The sequence below is a fragment of the Eptatretus burgeri genome, chromosome 15, assembly GCF_056783735.1.
Source record: "Eptatretus burgeri isolate ZD-2024b chromosome 15, Ebu_testis_v1, whole genome shotgun sequence".
Classification (NCBI taxonomy): domain Eukaryota; kingdom Metazoa; phylum Chordata; class Myxini; order Myxiniformes; family Myxinidae; genus Eptatretus; species Eptatretus burgeri.
In genome coordinates, this window is record NC_140975.1 from 33,024,585 (window position 1) to 33,041,863 (window position 17,279).

The 17,279-nt window shown below is 43.6% G+C and overlaps 1 protein-coding gene across 3 annotated transcripts in view; it reads right to left on the bottom strand.

Moving 5' to 3' along the window:
- The window catches only part of LOC147011871 (centrosomal protein of 170 kDa-like), a 139,689-nt gene that overhangs the window by 121,468 nt on the left and 942 nt on the right, over positions 1 to 17,279 (bottom strand). For all 3 annotated transcript variants that reach the window (XM_085857349.1, XM_085857350.1, XM_085857348.1), the window contains exon 2: positions 2,898 to 3,055. In XM_085857349.1, coding sequence (XP_085713475.1) covers positions 2,898 to 3,002 — 105 coding nt within the window. In that variant the 5' untranslated portion in view covers positions 3,003 to 3,055. The remainder of the gene's footprint in view (positions 1 to 2,897; positions 3,056 to 17,279) is intronic.

A 17,279-nucleotide genomic window follows, 5' to 3' on the forward strand; every position in this document is an offset into this window, starting at 1 on the left:
TTATTATTATTTTTTTAAAATAATGTCTTTGGTGCAACTTGGCTGGGGTTTGAACCCCCGACCTCCCAGACTCAGAGCAGACACATTGTCCATTACACCACCGAGTCTGGTTCGCCTTTAATTAGTATATGGTAAACAGCCTGTTTATTGCAACCACTCTATGACTCGGGGTGGAGTTGCCACCTTCTTGGGCGTGGTCACTTGATTGCGCCCTGTGGATGTCCAAGACCCCCGGACACTCAACAATATAATAACAAGTCTGAAGACGACGATGGTTCACGAGCGGTATTTGACGATGTAGATTGTTTCAGAAGTCAAGGATGAGACAATGTGGTAATGTTTGACCAAGTTATAAAAATGATCAACATGAAGTGGTACAAGTGAGAGGTTATTAGCTGCAAAATGTCGAAAACCCGGTTTCGTTCAACAACTTTAAAAATTTGACCTTTGCATAACCTTTAAAGGTCACAAAACAATGTTGTGGACATTAAAATGAGGAAACAGGATACGTGCTATAGCTTATTGGAGTTGGTTCGTCGAAGAAGGTCAAAAACCCGGTTCGATTCCCACAACTTTGAAAATTTGACATTTGTGAACTTTACAGGTCAAAGGTCAAGGATTATGACCTTTGGTGCAAAACTTCCTCTCGAACATTCCAGAAATAATATAACGTCATATAGGCTATATGGCATTTCGCACTCCTCGGATTATCCATACTTTGATGAAATCAGCGTAAAAACAAACTTGAAGGGGGTGCCATGGGCAAGCTGTTCGAGATAGAGCAAAATGGTTTCAAGACTTTAGGTGGGGAATGACCTCAAGATTATGCATAAAAAATATTGTCATTCTAGCTCTCAAAGTTTGGGCGGTCGTATGATTTTTATGTCGAAATTCGAAATTTTATAAGTTCGTGACCTTGACCTTGGGACGGAAAAAAAAAAATAGAGCTCCATGGGGCTATGCAGGTGCCATTGGGCTAACCAAATACCGAAAACCCCTGCCAGATTCGACAAACCCCCTTGGAGAAGATGCAAATTGAAATCGGCTACCCCCTAAAAACACAATTCGCAATTTTCTAAGTTCGTGACCTTGTGACCTTGACACGAAAATGAAAAATCGAGCTCCGTGGGGCTATGCAGGTGCCATTGGGCGAACCAAATACTGAAACCCCAGCCAGATTCGACAAACCCCTCAGAGAAGATAATTTTTTACGTCAAAATTCGCAATTTTCCAAGTTCGTGACCTTGTGACGAAAATGAAAAAAAAAAAAAATCGAGCTCTATGGGGCTATGCAGGTGCCTTTGGGCTAACCTAATACCGAAACCCCTGTCAGATTTGACAAACCCCCTTGGAGAAGATGCAAATTGAAATCGGCTACCCCATAAAAACACATGCTTTTTGGGCGTGGCTCTGCCCATACTGGGCGCACCACGCCCATTCTCAGGAAAACACAACTCGATCATGATATAAACCTCCCACCAAAATTTTATCAGGATCAGATAAAAACCCACGGAGCTATGCTTGGGACAGACAGACAGACAGACAGACAGACAGACAGACACACAACAATAACGAATATAGTGGTCACTTATTTATTTCGTGAACCAATAGTAATAATAATAAGGAAAGAAAGAATAATCAGAGATTGCAAACTCTTGCCTGGACTTGTTTTGTGCGATTTTGTGTGGTTTATTTGGTGTGGTCTGTTTGTTTGTGTCGCATGCAGACAATGCATTGATGACTTAGGTTTATGTTCATACAGCAGACAGCGACCTTTCTGGTTTTATTATGTAGATTCACGTTCCAATTGTATTTACTTTAGAGACGTACTCGTGGCTCACATTCCGTAGTTTATAGATGTATGCACATACTTTATAGATGCATTCATGTTCTTAATACACGTACTTAAATAGACGTGCTCACATTGTAATAGTAGGTACTTTATAGACGTACTCACATTCAAATTGTAAATACTTTATAAAGGTACTTGGATGAAAAAACAAATAAACCAATGTCATCCGCAGGGTGACCCGTATCTTGCCAAAAGGTGACCATGTGTGACTTCTTTAAGGTCACACTGAGGTGAACAGAGCTGCTATCCACCAGGAGCGACTCCTTGAGGAATATCTGCCTACGAGAGATTCCGATGAGAATCATTCTACAGAGTCACCATGAAAAATATGCGTTTGCCTCATAACGTCACCAATTGACGTCATAATGTCTCAAGCTTGACATATCTAGAAAACACTCATAGAGGTGTTCAATTTAAGGTACTACACGATATGGTTCCTAAAACTTGAAAATTTGACCTTGGGGTCAAATATGTTTGACCTCAGGCGCTAACCATGAAGATCAAGGCCAATCACCACCAAAAACTAATCAGCTGAGCGCCAGACCATATACTACATTCCCATAAAGTTTGGAGATGATTCGATTAAAATTACTCAAAAAATAAGGGTTTCGTCAACCTCCATGATTTACCGCAAAGTGACCTTGACCTTTATGTGTTCTGAAGGGTATTGTAATAATACTACAATGTGTACCCACAAGAGTTTCCGATGAGAAATGTGCTCTACAGAGTGATATAAAGGTGAAAAATCCAATGATTACAGACAAAGAAACAAAAAAAAAAAACTTACCAAGTAACAGATCTTGCAAAAACTTCGTTTTGGTAAGATAACAAATGTGCAAGACTGTACTTGCTACCACCAGGGTAGCATTTATGGCCTATGTTATTAGCACATTATGTGCAGACAGACAAACAAACTAACAAATTGTATTAGAACACATAAATTATGGCACAAATATTACAATGGAAGCAAACAACTCGTGAGATATTTAGCTGACAAATCACAGGAACCTGGGCAGAAGTACACAAGTATGTAGATGAGTGTCACCTGCAGCACAAACTCGCAGTCCTCACGTCCCACAAAAATGAGCTCATGAGGAAGCCGATGGCGCGTGCCCAGACTGCTCACAAAGAACCACGATGTCACACTCATAGCGCTCTCCTCCACTCAAAAGCAGCACAAGGCTTGTGACAAAACAAGCATACCTGGTCACAGGAAAGAAATGGACATTTGGTGATTGAGCTGGAACGTGCATTTTGAAGGGGTTACCAATTAAAATAGATTGTCATATCTATGATAATAGATGTTGGTGTGCATCAGTCAGTGTGTGCTTCTCCTCCTAACTCCAAAACCATGAAACCTCGCGGCCTGAAACTTTGCATGCATACCAAGGGAATTTCAAGGGCGTGCAGGAATGAAAATTGAGTGTTTGGCTTAATTTAAAGAACCCTTTTGAAGATAATTAAATGGTTTACCTACATGAAAGGCTTATCCTTGGTTAGCCCAACTTCACCTCACAGGGGTCTTAGCTGCCATTTTGATTTGGCCTTCAAAAAAATGCCTTGCCTTGGAAACATCATCCACTCTCACTGACCAATTCAAGTATATAATCAAAGTATGATTTTGGATTTGAGGATGAGATCTCGGGGACTATATAAGTGTCAAAATCTGGAGTGAAATCTGAAAATATAATGAAATTACCAATGCTTATAACTAAGCATAGAAGCATATTTATTTAAGGAAGGCTAATGCTCCCACCTTCTCCATATTTACACACAAACATGTGAAATTGACAAAGCATTAAACTTGACTTTTTCTACTGTTATGACAATTATATTGAGTGAAGAAAAGATTAAGGACTGTGCCAAAAGTGTAACTTCATTGAATACAACAACAATTTTAAAGCAGGCGAAAACTCCCAGGGCATGAGCAGTAGGTAAGGCGACCACGGCTCGCTTCTCTGTGGGGAAATCACGTGCGTTTGTAAGGCAAAATAAATTATAGGATTAGAATGAGTACAGTGAACTACCGGTTCTACAAAGCAATGCATCCTCATTCCACAGCAGGATGGCCGAGAGGTACGTACACTGGCTCTCAGCTGTCTAGCCTGGGTTTGAATCTCAACCCAGTTATAAACTGGCATCCCAGTGTTTCACAAGTATGGCGATTCATAAATGTGTGTGCTGTCCCCCAGATGGATATTAAACTAGACGTCGCATTTGCCGGCATTATTGGTCGCCATTAAAAATCCCTTTGCAGTGTCCTTCATGAAGAGGAGGGAAGCTATCGCTGGCATCCTGGCCAAATTCCAAATTACTGCCCTGAACTACAGCGGCACTGCATCAACAGCACTGCCACACCCTCAGTCAATTTTGCTACTCACAAAAAAAGATGACCAGACATTATATATATATATATATATATATATATATATATATATATATATATATATATATACATATATATATATATATACATATATATATACATATATATATACACAAATACGACATAATAGTGACTGAAGCTTTTCGTGCTGCACTCTTCAGGGTAAGATCGCAGCAAGTGAAGGAGGAAGTGAAGGCGCGTGCTTATATACGCAAGTCTCTATAAGGTAGACACTGATTGGTTCAACCGTAATGATGTCACGGTTAATCCGAACTTCCATTGGTCGGCTCATCATCTTCACCTCGAGCTCCCATTGGCTGGAGCAGTTTGTTGATTGACGTTTGTAACCTCATCCTGGAGAGAGTGTGGATGGGTTTCCCTAATACTAAAGGCCCGGTCACACCTTGACGTTTTAGCCAACGTATGCCGATTTTTGAATTTTTTTTCTAAAACGCTGGCACACGTTGAATACGTTATGGGTAAGTTTTGATAACATTGAGAGCACGCTGAAAAACACTGCCATACGTCATTGTACGTTGGCTTTAAACATTGTACTTTTTGGTTGTCCTCAAATTTTTTCATGCTTGAAATTTCACGACGTATGCCGGCGCATGACTCACACGTTCCGCTACGCTGGCCACAAGTTGTATGCACGGTCTGCGATCGTTGACAGACGTCAAGACATGCTACTTGTAAGTTAATCATAAGTTGAGACACGCCGAGGTAATGTTTAGCGTACCCGAAACTTATTTCTAACCTATGATTAACGTGTTGTTGGCACGTTACGCGATCGTTGCCACACAGACGTTACTTTTAAGTTACTCATAGGCTGAAAGACGTCGGTATAATGGATCGTCCTTGCGTCAGCGTCCACGGCCACAGCCCGGACACTTATTTGAAGCATTCTTCAAACTTTTCTTCGGCATGAAGAGGATGTTCACACTTCGATGTCTAGCTTGGCTATGATTCCAATTGTCCATCGGCAGCGTCGATTTAAAATAGTCGAGTTTGAGCGATTTAGCACGTTCAATAGAAACGATTAAAATTTCCGAGCGCCAGCGTCAAAAAACAAAGGCGAGTGACAGCAATTTAAATCGTTCATTGTAAACAATTAAAATAGCTGAGTGGTACCGTTTAAAAGTCGTTGAGTGTAAAAAAAATCCAATTGTTGAGCGCAAGCGTCTACTTTCAATAGTGGGGTTTGAGCGATTTAGCACGTTCAATAGAAACGATTAAAATTTCCAAGCGCCAGCGTCAAAAAACAAAGGCGAGTGACAGCAATTTAAATCGTTCATTGTAAACAATGAAAATAGCTGAGTGGTACCGTTTAAAAGTCGTTGAGTGTAAAAAAAATCCAATTGTTGAGCGCAAGCGTCTACTTTCAATAGTGGAGATGCAGCCATTTAAATCGTTGAGTGGCAGCTTATGAATAGCAAACCCTACGTCACCGGCAAAGATAAACTGCCGCACGATATGGATAAGTTAGGCTATCGTTGGGCATAGTTTGTGAACGCCGGCTTCACAATAATTATTCGTTGGTATATCGTATCTATAAGTAATCAAAGCGCTCTATGCACATTATTAGTTCATTGTGCATTTGTCCAACCCATTATGAATAGACCTAAATCGTAAAAACAAGCTATAGCTCATTGTTGAAAAAGCCCCATAAAAAATTAGCCGCGAAGAACTTTGAACAATGGTGAAAAGCTGTCTCCTACCCGTGGACACGCGGACGCAAGGACGGTCCATCATAACCCACACCCTCCCCCTCACACTCGCCTACTACTGCCAACATGAACAAACTACTACTAATACTACTACTAATACTAATACTAATACTAATACTGATACTGTTACTGCTGACATGGACATCGACTCAAAAAGGACTCGAAAACACTGTTGGGTTCCCCTTTAATGAGCAGCATTTTTATATACCAATTCCCAAAACCGCTGGGAACGCGTCTTTATATGGCAGTTGTAAGCTAGAAACACGTTCATTTATTTTTTTTTGTCGACCGGAAGACGTCATTGGAATACGTCTACATACGTCGATGTGTGTTGGGACTACGTAAAGAATTGGTTCAAAGCACGTCAAACATAAGTTAGAAATAAGTTTCGCGTAAAAAAGACATTACCGCGACGTGTTTCGACTTATGAGTAGCTTATAAGTAGCCTTTGTGGACGTGTGTAAGCGTCCACATATCGTGTGTAAAACTTATCCCCATCGCATGCGGAACGTGTGTCATACGCCGAGTACGTCCAAAAATTTTGAACATGTTTAAAATTTCTTGACGTACTCTACTTACTACGACGTATGATAGCGTACTTTAGCGTTCTACTCACGTATACCAAACTTACTCATACCGTATTTGACGTGCCCCAACGTTTTAGACACATTTTTCTTAGGTCGGCATACGCTGGCAAGATCGCCAAGGTGTGACCGCGATGTTGACACTTCCATTTCTACGGCAGTTATGATTCGAATCGTTGTGCGTCAGCCTTTTAATAGGCTACGTCACGACATCGTCAGCGATGCGTGCAACGCGCTATGCCTAAGTTAGACTATCGTTGGGCATCGGTTGTGTAGGCCGACAACAGGTTCAGCATTCGTTGGTATAAGTTATCTATAACACAACGAAACATTCTGTGTCCGTTACCAATGCGTTATACATAAGACCAAGTCGCTATGAATACGTCCGAATCTTTAAAAAAAAAAACATCAAAAGTTCAACGTAAGCCAGCGTTTTACATACATTTTAATACATTGCCATCGCTGGCTAAAACGTCAAGGTGTGACCGGGCCTTAAGGTCCATTCACCATTTGTTATCGTACTTCCCTTGATCTTTCCATGCTGAAAGAGACACGGAGATCATACAAATTCCTTTTGACGACATAATATTGGATCGGTGGTAAGGATGAAGGTTGCTTCCAATATACGTAAATGAAACAAGCTCTGACCTCGGCTCAATATCCTGAACATATTTGCATTGTACTGGTCTGCACAGATAGGGTTGGCAACCAAGTGATGTGCAATGGCAGATGAAGCAGATACAATGGCTGGTGGTTGCTGGATATTTCTACATGCTCACACTGATTGTGTTCTAACCCTCACAATCTTTATTCTAATCACTAAGGGGACGTGTTGTTTGTTCCGATCAGCCAATCTTAGTATTGTGCGGCCCACGTACCGAGCTTCACATCGGCACTTAAACTCATAAATAACATTGCTGGTTTGTGAGGTAGGTAGCACATCCTTGTTGACTGATGTCAACAAATGGCGAGAGGTAAAGATTACTCGGGGTTGCACAGCCAGAAATGTGTTGGATACAATATGTTTGATTTGTACTTCAAACCTTCGTGATGATTGCCCTTTCCAGGGCATCCTGATATAGACTGGACATTTGTCCGGACCTATCTTCCGATCTTTTGTCGCGTTTAGAAACTTGTGCATGTATCTCTTAACTATATGCTCAGAATAACCATTCTCACCGAGTATATTCATGATTTTGTCAATTTCAGCAGGAAGATTACAACGTGAACAAAAACTCCGTGCTCTGTTAATCAGGATTAAATGGATTAACCATGACGTCATTACAGTTGAACCAATCAGTCTCTACCTTATAGAGAATTGCGTATATAAGCACGCACCTTCACTTGCTGCGATCTTACCCTGAAGAGTGCAGCATGAAAAGCTTTGGTCACTATTATGTCGTGTTTGTTTGTATCCATATTGAAGTTCTGTCGTACCAAACATCTGTTACATATATATATATATATATATATATATATATATATATATATATATATATATATATATATATATATATATATATATATATATATATATATATATATATATATATATATATATATATACATATATATATATACATATATATATACATATATATATACATATATATATATATATATATATATATTACTGTATTTTATTGTAATAATATTTAAATTAATTTACTCTTTGAAAAATTCAACTCAATTTTTTTTTTTGTCAGGAACACATTTCCCCTTTAATACTGTTGCGGACCCAGGGATCGGGGGTGAGAAGACCATGATGGGGGAAGCTACCTTGGGCTCTCACCAGACTCTCCAGAATCACAGGCCGTCGCACATGAATAACTTTGTGACGCGGCGGGTCACTAATCGACCGTGAACGCCAATAACTCGACCACGTATCTTAGGGTCCTCCGTCTAATAAATACCATTTACCTAATGGTCATGTGATCGAATTACCGGGGGTCATCCTTGGTACACCTTGTTCAAGCCGGATCAGATGCAGCCGAGCGTAACTGCCCAAGGACGTACCGGCTAGAAAAACAGATCGCTGGGGGATAACGTCCTGGCTTGGCTAGGATACGAACCATTCTGGACCAATGAATGAAAAGATGAAAACGAGCTTGGAACATTTCTATCGAAAGCATTTATTTACAATAAAGCGAGGAAAGGTATGTGGCACAGTGAATGGAGTTTATTATTATGTACAGCAAAGATAGCAAGGAATTAGTGGGGTGCGACAAAAGTTTAAGCAATTTACAAAAAGCAGACACAGAGCAGACTTATCCCGTTATATCTTCTACGATCTTAATTTAAGCTACGACAGGTGCCATCGCAAACACACACACAAACCCGAGGAAGATTAGATAGCCAGAAAGAAAGAGCAGATGAGGACAAACAGCCTCAAAATACCTGGTGCAGTCGGCTGACTGCTTTGGGGGAGATGGGGGGGGAGAAAAACTGGTGCCTAAGGTGTGGGAGTGGGAGGTGTGGTGTTTGCGATATGGGGGGGGGGGTGCAGTGTCAAGCCAGAGGAAAATGTGATTGCGAGTCAGTGATGATGCTCTTTTGTGCATCCAAAGTGGACGAGATAGAGGGTTGGAAAGAGAGAGAGAAGATGCGTGAGGCAAAAGATCCCTCACCTAGTTGTGCATAGATCTGCTAGTGTAGCGTGTACCTCCGTAGGATGCTCCGCTTGAGGGTTCCCACCTTGAGAGTTGGTGCGTTATCACTGGCCTAGTCACTTTGCTGGGGCACGTGGCAATGTGCGCTCTGCACTGGTTCTCCGGAATAAGCACGTCTCAGTCGCATACCAACTGTGAGTGGAGAGCCAGCGAAGGGCAGAGGCAATGAGGAGCATCCAACACAGAGCCGAGACAAGCAGAGAAGGTGGCGAAGAAAAGGGCGAGCGGCTCCGCGATTCGCCAATAATAAGCCCTGGGCGAAGGGTGGGGTGATGACCCAAAGTGATGTGCTGTGACCCAAATCTCGCTTCTGTATTGGGCCACAGCGGCCCAAGCCAGGCCCTGCCAGGCTCCTGGAGCCGGAAGTGGTCTCATTCGCACATCCGGCGTGACACGGCCCGGATCCCAGTGTTTCACAATACCAAACTCCGTATGGAGCTCCATACCAAACTCCTGGATCACTCTTCCCATGACCCCTCCTCGCCGCCCATCCTGCAGTGTTCTGGCGACTGGACAAGGGTCGTATCAATCCTGCGTGCTCACCTGGGACATTCTCAACGAGATGTGGTTGGTGTTATTCACATCGGTTGCTCGTCCCCACATCATACGGTTTGAGTACAGCCTGAGTTATGCAGCACGCCTCTGTTTAGTGGCGAATTGTATTGATACAGAAGGATGAGGAGGTGCGGGAATATTTTTCCCATATGCGGGAGGTGTTGGTGGTCGAAGTGGTGAGTTTTTGGCGAGCGAGGCGTGAACAAGGTGAGATGCCGTTGGAAATTGGCACGCAGATTTGAATGAAATAATGGCACGCCATGCGTGTGCTGTATAGCGTGTCGTGTCTATAGTGGAGGAAGTTTGTTGGTTCCAAGCCACAGGAGGCATCGTAGTGCGCTTATTACTCATTGCATTTTGCATGGTGTGTGTGCTTGCTTGCTTGACTTATACCATGGCTAAAAGGAAAAGGTTGGAATAGAAATCAGAATAGAAGATAGAGATATAGTTAATAGACATAGCTATTAGACCCACGAAATGCACTTCGTCCTGTTAATCCACGAGATATGAGGGGAGGTCTAACTGCACGAAGACGAATGAAATAACTGCCTGGGGATCACTGTATGTTAGGTGCCATTGCCTTAGAGGCATGCGGTTTCGTAGAACCGCAGCAATACATTTAAAAGTGAATGGGATTGTGAAGTTTGATTTACATTATTTTGAATTAAATTATGTTTTCCAGGAATGCATCCATGACGTAAATACGGAAGTGCATGTATGTGTGTGTGTGTGTGTGTGTGTGTGTGTGTGTGTGTGTGTGTGTGTGTGTGTGTGTGTGTGTGTGTGTGTGTGTGTGTGTGTGTGTGTGTGTGTGTGTGTGTGTGTGTGTGTGTGTGTGTGTGTGTGTGTGTGTGTGTGTGCATAAAGCATAACATTATATTTGCTAATTTCCCTCTCCCCTCTCCCTCCCTCTACCGCCTTCTCGGTATCCCCATCAGCAAAAGCAACAGGTGGTAGTTGCCAGAATAAAATAACGTGGTTCGAGAAGACATGCTAGAAGCAAGTGTGTGCCAAATTAACCAATTTAAATTTACATACCTTAAAAAAGCCTTAAACTGTCAAAGCACATAAAAAGGCACATTAACCTTTATCACAACAATCAATTAAAATAAACAGCATTTTGGTGACTCTTGAACTGGTACGAAGCAAAAAAAATTATATATTTCATTTCATGCCAAAATCACACACGCACATCGTGCTGTCGCCAAGAAACGAGCACCAAACACTAAAAATAACATTATCACAAAGGCAAAGGTTGTGACCACAAGCACAGTACGTGCGACATTCATACTGTTGAAATTTTCTAGTCACCAGCTAATACTAATGCTACAAGTAACAGAAAACTCACTCTCCAAGTTTACAATACTATTGGCCTTATTGTGTTACAATACTGTTGGCCTTTTAAGCAATTCCATTGGAAACGTGGTGAGACAGGTGCAACATTAATGGCAATGCAAGGGGAAGATTGGTTGCCACCTTTATGATGTCCTCATCTGATGCTCCAACAAAACATTCTCCAACTGTTCATCCTTTTGAGAATTCATCGCTGAGACTAAAGTTGAAATAACTCGCCGAGAAAAGGAATGTTGGACGTGATCGTGTGCACCTGTATCGTATGGTAACAACGCTACATGCCGAACACTGGTGAGTGGTGGGCAGTAGAATTCAAAGAACATTTTTAGCGCTGAAAATTACAAATAGTGGGGCGACTTAGCCAAAATATTCAAAAGAATTGTGCATTTTGTGATACAAGCACTAAATTTGCCACAAATGTACATTAATAGGTTGCGAACATTTTCAGATGTTGGGCCACTTGAAATTCTCTCTTTATGTCCGCCATATTGGATTTCAAAATGGCCACCACTTGAAATCTACATTTGCTATTATCTCTGGACGTAATGTAGCTATTGACTTGATTCTGGTATCTAAATGTATGTTTTTGGGGGCAAGGAATCCAATGGTACCATTTTCAACTTAATATTATCTATCACATTCTGTTATATAATTTGTATATCATTTGCATCCCATGTCTTGCGCACAAGAAGAGCACATCAAGTGACTGCAGCAGCACTGTACATCCTGCAACACCGTGCCTACAACCACTACTGTCTGGGAGAAACCAGGGATGCAGAGGACCTTCCGGAGTCTGAAGACTGGTGTTGCCAGAGAGGAGAAGCCATCCCCCAGTTTCACTACTGGGCAACCGTGCTGGAACTAGAACTGTTGGTTCTAGTGTATGTGCGTTCTCTCAGGCAGGGATCGTTAATGATGTACCTCGATGCTCTGACAGAGCTGGTCCCCTGGTTCCATGCACTGGATCACACCCACTATGCGAGGTGGATACCAGTGCACCTGAAGGACATGGCCGAACTCATCATCAAACACCCAGATGTAGCCAGGAAATTCAGGGAAAGCTACTTCACTGTTCAGAAAACACAGAGAGTGTTCTCTTCAATCCCGATTGACCAGGCACATGAGCAGAATAATGCCTGCATCAAAGGAGACGGTGGAGCAGTTGGGCTCACCGACAACCATAGTGCCCTACGTCGCTGGATGGTTGCGGGACCAGAAGTTGCCAGGGTGATCGAAGAATTCCAGGATGGGAACCAACACTGGAGACGGCAAACAGCAGACACACATCATCATGATCATACGCCAAGTGTACAGGCCTCATTTGTGAAAGATGTTCGTTCTCTCGTCGGTGTCATAGAGGAGATGGGCAACCCATTCGAGGAGGAGAGTCAGGATGTAGTCAAACTGGACACAAAGGAGATCGCAGATCCTGCTGCTATGGAGACCGTGATGAATGCCAAGAGGATTGGCCAAGAGCAGTTCGAGGCTTTCAACAGAGAGTGTCTGTTGGACAGAACAAAGGCAGTGGACGCACCCATTCCTCGTAACAAGCTGAAGGTGTTCAGCACTTCCACTCCAAGAAGCCAGAGCATAGGTCAGAAACAGCTCGCCTCCATCAAGAATGACTGTGAACTCTTCGCACGCCTGTACATTGGCTGCCAGACGAGGGATGGAAACCTTGAGGAGTTCTTTTGTCACGAGAATCAGGCATGTCCTCCTGCATTGTCTGATGGTGGAAGCCTCTGCACTGGTACCAAGAGTGATCTCCTCACATGCTTGGAAGAAGTCTCTGACACAAAGACAGAGACTCCTGTCACGACCTGTATTGTGCTCGATGGAGCAGCCATCGTCCAGATGCTGAAGCCAGCTGCATCAAAGACCTTTGAAGAGTATGCACAACAGATCTTCATCCCATATATGTCCACGAAGCTGCAAACAGTGTCACGCCTGGATCTGGTCTGGGATACTTACCTTGCTGATTCACTGAAAGGTAGTACACGTGCAAAGCGGGGACAAGGTGTGCGGAGACATGTGGTGGCTGCCGCAGCCATACCAGGAAACTGGCAGAACTTCCTACGAGTGGACAGCAACAAGACCGAGCTGTTCAGGTTCCTCTCAGCAGCTCTCATGGAATGGTTTGACCAGGAGGACAAGCAACTCGTCATTACTGATGGAGAGGCAGTGCTCAGCAAGCCATGACTGCCAGATCTGACCTCACTCGCCCCATGTAACTATGAAGAAGCTGACAGTCGGATGTTGCTGCATGCATCTCACGCAGTCCAGCATGGACACCATGCAATACTCATCCGGACTGTAGACACCGATGTTGTGGTGCTGGCAATGTCCCTGGCACAGGAGTTGCAACCAGAAGACAAACTGTGGCTGGCATTCGGAACAGGCCAGAGTTTCCGATACCTAGCAGCACACGAAATATCAGCTGGATTGGGACGAGAGAAGGCTCGTGCACTGCCAATGTTCCACGCTCTAACTGGATGCGACACTGTGTCTAGTTTTCATAGACATGGCAAGAAGACTGCGTGGGCAGTCTGGACGGTACTGCCAGAACTCACTGAGGCGCCGCTGCTGCTGTCCTCTGCACCTCGTGACATACCAGACGATGCAATGCGCATCATCGAGAGGTTCGTGATCCTGTTGTATGATCGAACCAGCAAATGCACAGACATTGACAAGGCCAGGAGGAAACTCTTCGCAAGGAAGAACAATGTGCAGCTCATCCCTCCAACGAAGGCAGCTCTGGAGGAACATGTCAAGAGGGCAGTGTATCAAGGTGGACACGTGTGGGGTCAGATACTGCTGCCAGCACCAGAGCTCCCTCCACCAAGCAACTGGGGTTGGTCAAGGACTGGAGAAGGACAGTACACACCTTACTGGACCAGGCTAACTGAGGCAGCTCACAGCTGCATTGAGCTGGTTTCTTGCAAGTGCAAGAAAGGGTGTGTGAGGCGCTGCAAGTGCAAAAAGGCTGCCCTTCAGTGCACAGCCCTCTGTGTGTGTGAAGGGGACTGCACATGACGATGAGTCAACAACATACATGTACTTGTGGCAATGCTGAACTTGTTAACATGACACTGTTTATGTACACATATCTTCAGTACCGGTATATACCTAGCCTCAGATACCAGTACACCTTGCCTCAAATACTAGACCATGTCGCATGTCAGTATTATACCTAAGACATTTACAGAACTAAGACATTCTTTTCAAAGTATTGTGTTGAATCCAATATTTGCTTTGATAATTTCCAAATAAAATTATATAACAGACTGTGATAGATAATATTAAGTTGAAAATGGTACCATTGGATTCATTGCCCCCAAAAACATACATTTAGATACCAGAATCAAGTCAATAGCTGCATTACGTCCAGAGATAATAGCAAATGTAGATTTCAAGTGGCGGCCATTTTGAAATCCAATATGGCGGACATAAAGAGAGAATTTCAAGTGGCCCAATATCTGAAAATGTTCGCAACATATTAATGTACATTTGTGCCAAATTTGGTGCTTGTATCACAAAATGCACAACAGGTTTGCTATGCTGCTACACTAAACAAATTTGTGATTATGATGAGGTTACCTGACTTGCTAACGGCCTTCATTAAAAATGAAGATCTTCAGGGGGAAAAAAAAAGTCACAAGTAATAAAACGGATACCAAATCAAGTGCATTATCAATCAAAAATAATCATTATATTGATGAGCAACTGCTCAATACAGAGTTCAGATGAAGAAGTCCTAAGAAAAGCATGGGAAGGAAGACAGAGGGGAGGGTGGATGTATGGGGAAAATCTTTTTTTTAATGTTGCCTTAATTCCCCCACTTTTATGATTTATTCGGTGTGCACACTGCACACCCATCGTTTTGCTAGTGGATTTAAAAGTCAGCATGTTGTACTTCACAAACATATTGCATGTCTATCGATGACTCTCAATGAAGATGTAAAGGAAAGTGAAAGGCAAAAAAGTTTTTTCTTTTTTTTTAAAAGTAGTTCTTTATTAAACAACAGGTCATCGGAGCTGCTGGCTGTGGTTGTGGTTCATGGGTTGCACCGTGTACTTTAATATATTGTTTATATTGCTTCGCAAAATATTTACTACACTGTATATAAAATTTAAAATTTAGAGCCTCCTCCAAGGCTCCGTCGTGAGTTTGTAGCTGCTCCTCAACCAACCCGGACACTCTACTTACAAAAGACGGCTCTACCAGGCCTTTATCCAAGTCTTCATCTTGGCTCATAATTTTATCTTGTTCGTCCAAACGAGCCTCCAATCCTTTTACCTCCTCCACCAAATTCATCCCTTGCTTCCTCAGCTCTCCCTACTCTTCTACTTGCAGCTGCATACGAGCATCCACACAGGCACGATGACGTTCCAGGCCTTCATCCACTTTATCAACCCGAATGTTCGTTGCATCAATTTTATCTACCAATTTTTTCCGTATATTTTCCCCCTCCAATGTAATTTCTACCTTTGTTTCCTCCAATCTATCCTCGAATTTACTTTGTATTTCCCCCAATTGAACATCCACACACTCCTGCATCTCAGTTTTCATTTTCTCCATCATTTCCCCCAATTCATCCCTCATTAAATCAATCCGTGCACCCAACTGTTGCCCCATTACCCCCAATTGATCTGTCATTTTTGCCCCCTGTGCTGTAATTGCACTCATTAAACGTTCCAACATTGTCCAGATCGACATCGCGCCGGTTTCCGGTGCTGCCGGCTCCATTACGGGCAATGAAGCACGGTCCACGCTCGGAATTGGGGGAGGTTTCGATCCTACCCCCGTCTCTCCCTTCTTCCCCCGACTCGCTGCCAGACACGTGGCCTTCCTCCTCAAACATCTGCACATCCGCCATGGTGCAGAAATCCCGTTTGCCGCCAATTAAATTTAATTTGAAAACCCCCGCCAAAATTTTCCCGCGCTCTTTTCTGTCGTAATTTTATATTCCAATTCGTGGCGAGATTTTAATCCTGGTATATTCTCCCGATACCAAATATAATTTAGAGGGGTTTGAACATCCAACACCCTGACACCAATGTGACGTCCACGGGACTTGAACAGTTCCGCCAACGTAGAATGAGCTGAAACGATGGAGGCGGTTTATTTTTTTATAACCCAAAGATGGCGGTTTTAATCGCTCTACAGCAAACGGGACGAGGAAGGTGGCACGAGTCGCTTTTCACCGAGTTAGTAATGTTTATTTCTCGAACCAGAAATAATAATAAGACTCGGCAAGAGGAGGGATCCGGGGCGATTCGACGGGATGGTGGTGTGGGTTCGGGCGTGGGGAAAACACAAACAATTCCAATGGATATACAAATCTCAAACCCTCTAAGGCGCCAGGTATACACACACACACACACACACACACACACACACACACACACACACACACACACACACACACACACACACACACACACACACACACACACAACGTAGCTGGTCCTGGTGGTCAGGCTGGCCCGTGGTGTAGATGCAACAGTCCCTGGATTGGTGCCGGACGAGCTGGCGTTGCGCTCGTCAGGGGCAGAAGAAACCGTGGTGCTGTCGACCTCCTGGTGTCGGCCCAAGTCTGCTCACAGCCGCCAGGGAGCCAGTTCTGGCGCCAAGATGCGAGCAGGAGAGGGAGGCAGGTCCGCCCGCCGTTCGGCCCCATACTCCGAGCCAGCAGAACCCCAGAGCCAACCGAGGTGAGGCACGAGGCACAGCAAGGCCACGAGACACGACGAATCGAGGAACGTACCAGCCCAATAATAGAGCACGCTCCGAGCCCAACAGCCTTGACCAAACGGTTTCTCTTTATCAATCTTCTTCTTCCTCCTCTTTTCCCCGAACAGAACCTTTTTATCCTCGAGTCCTCGTCACTTCCAATCGAGCCGTTTTATTGGCCCTCCGCCGTCGCCTTCCACCAATCGTGATCAAGGGGCGGAGCCATCTGCAGCACTGTCCTGTTACGTCACGGCAAGCCTCCAGGGAATACTAAAAGGGTTTACGCAGACACACTTACCCTAACCCGTCTCCCTATCTAATTACGTGACAATGATCATTTCCCCCTTGAAGAAATGGCCATTTACTAGACAACTTATCACCACTGAATTGCTACTTATTACATAGAGATCCTGGTAAAC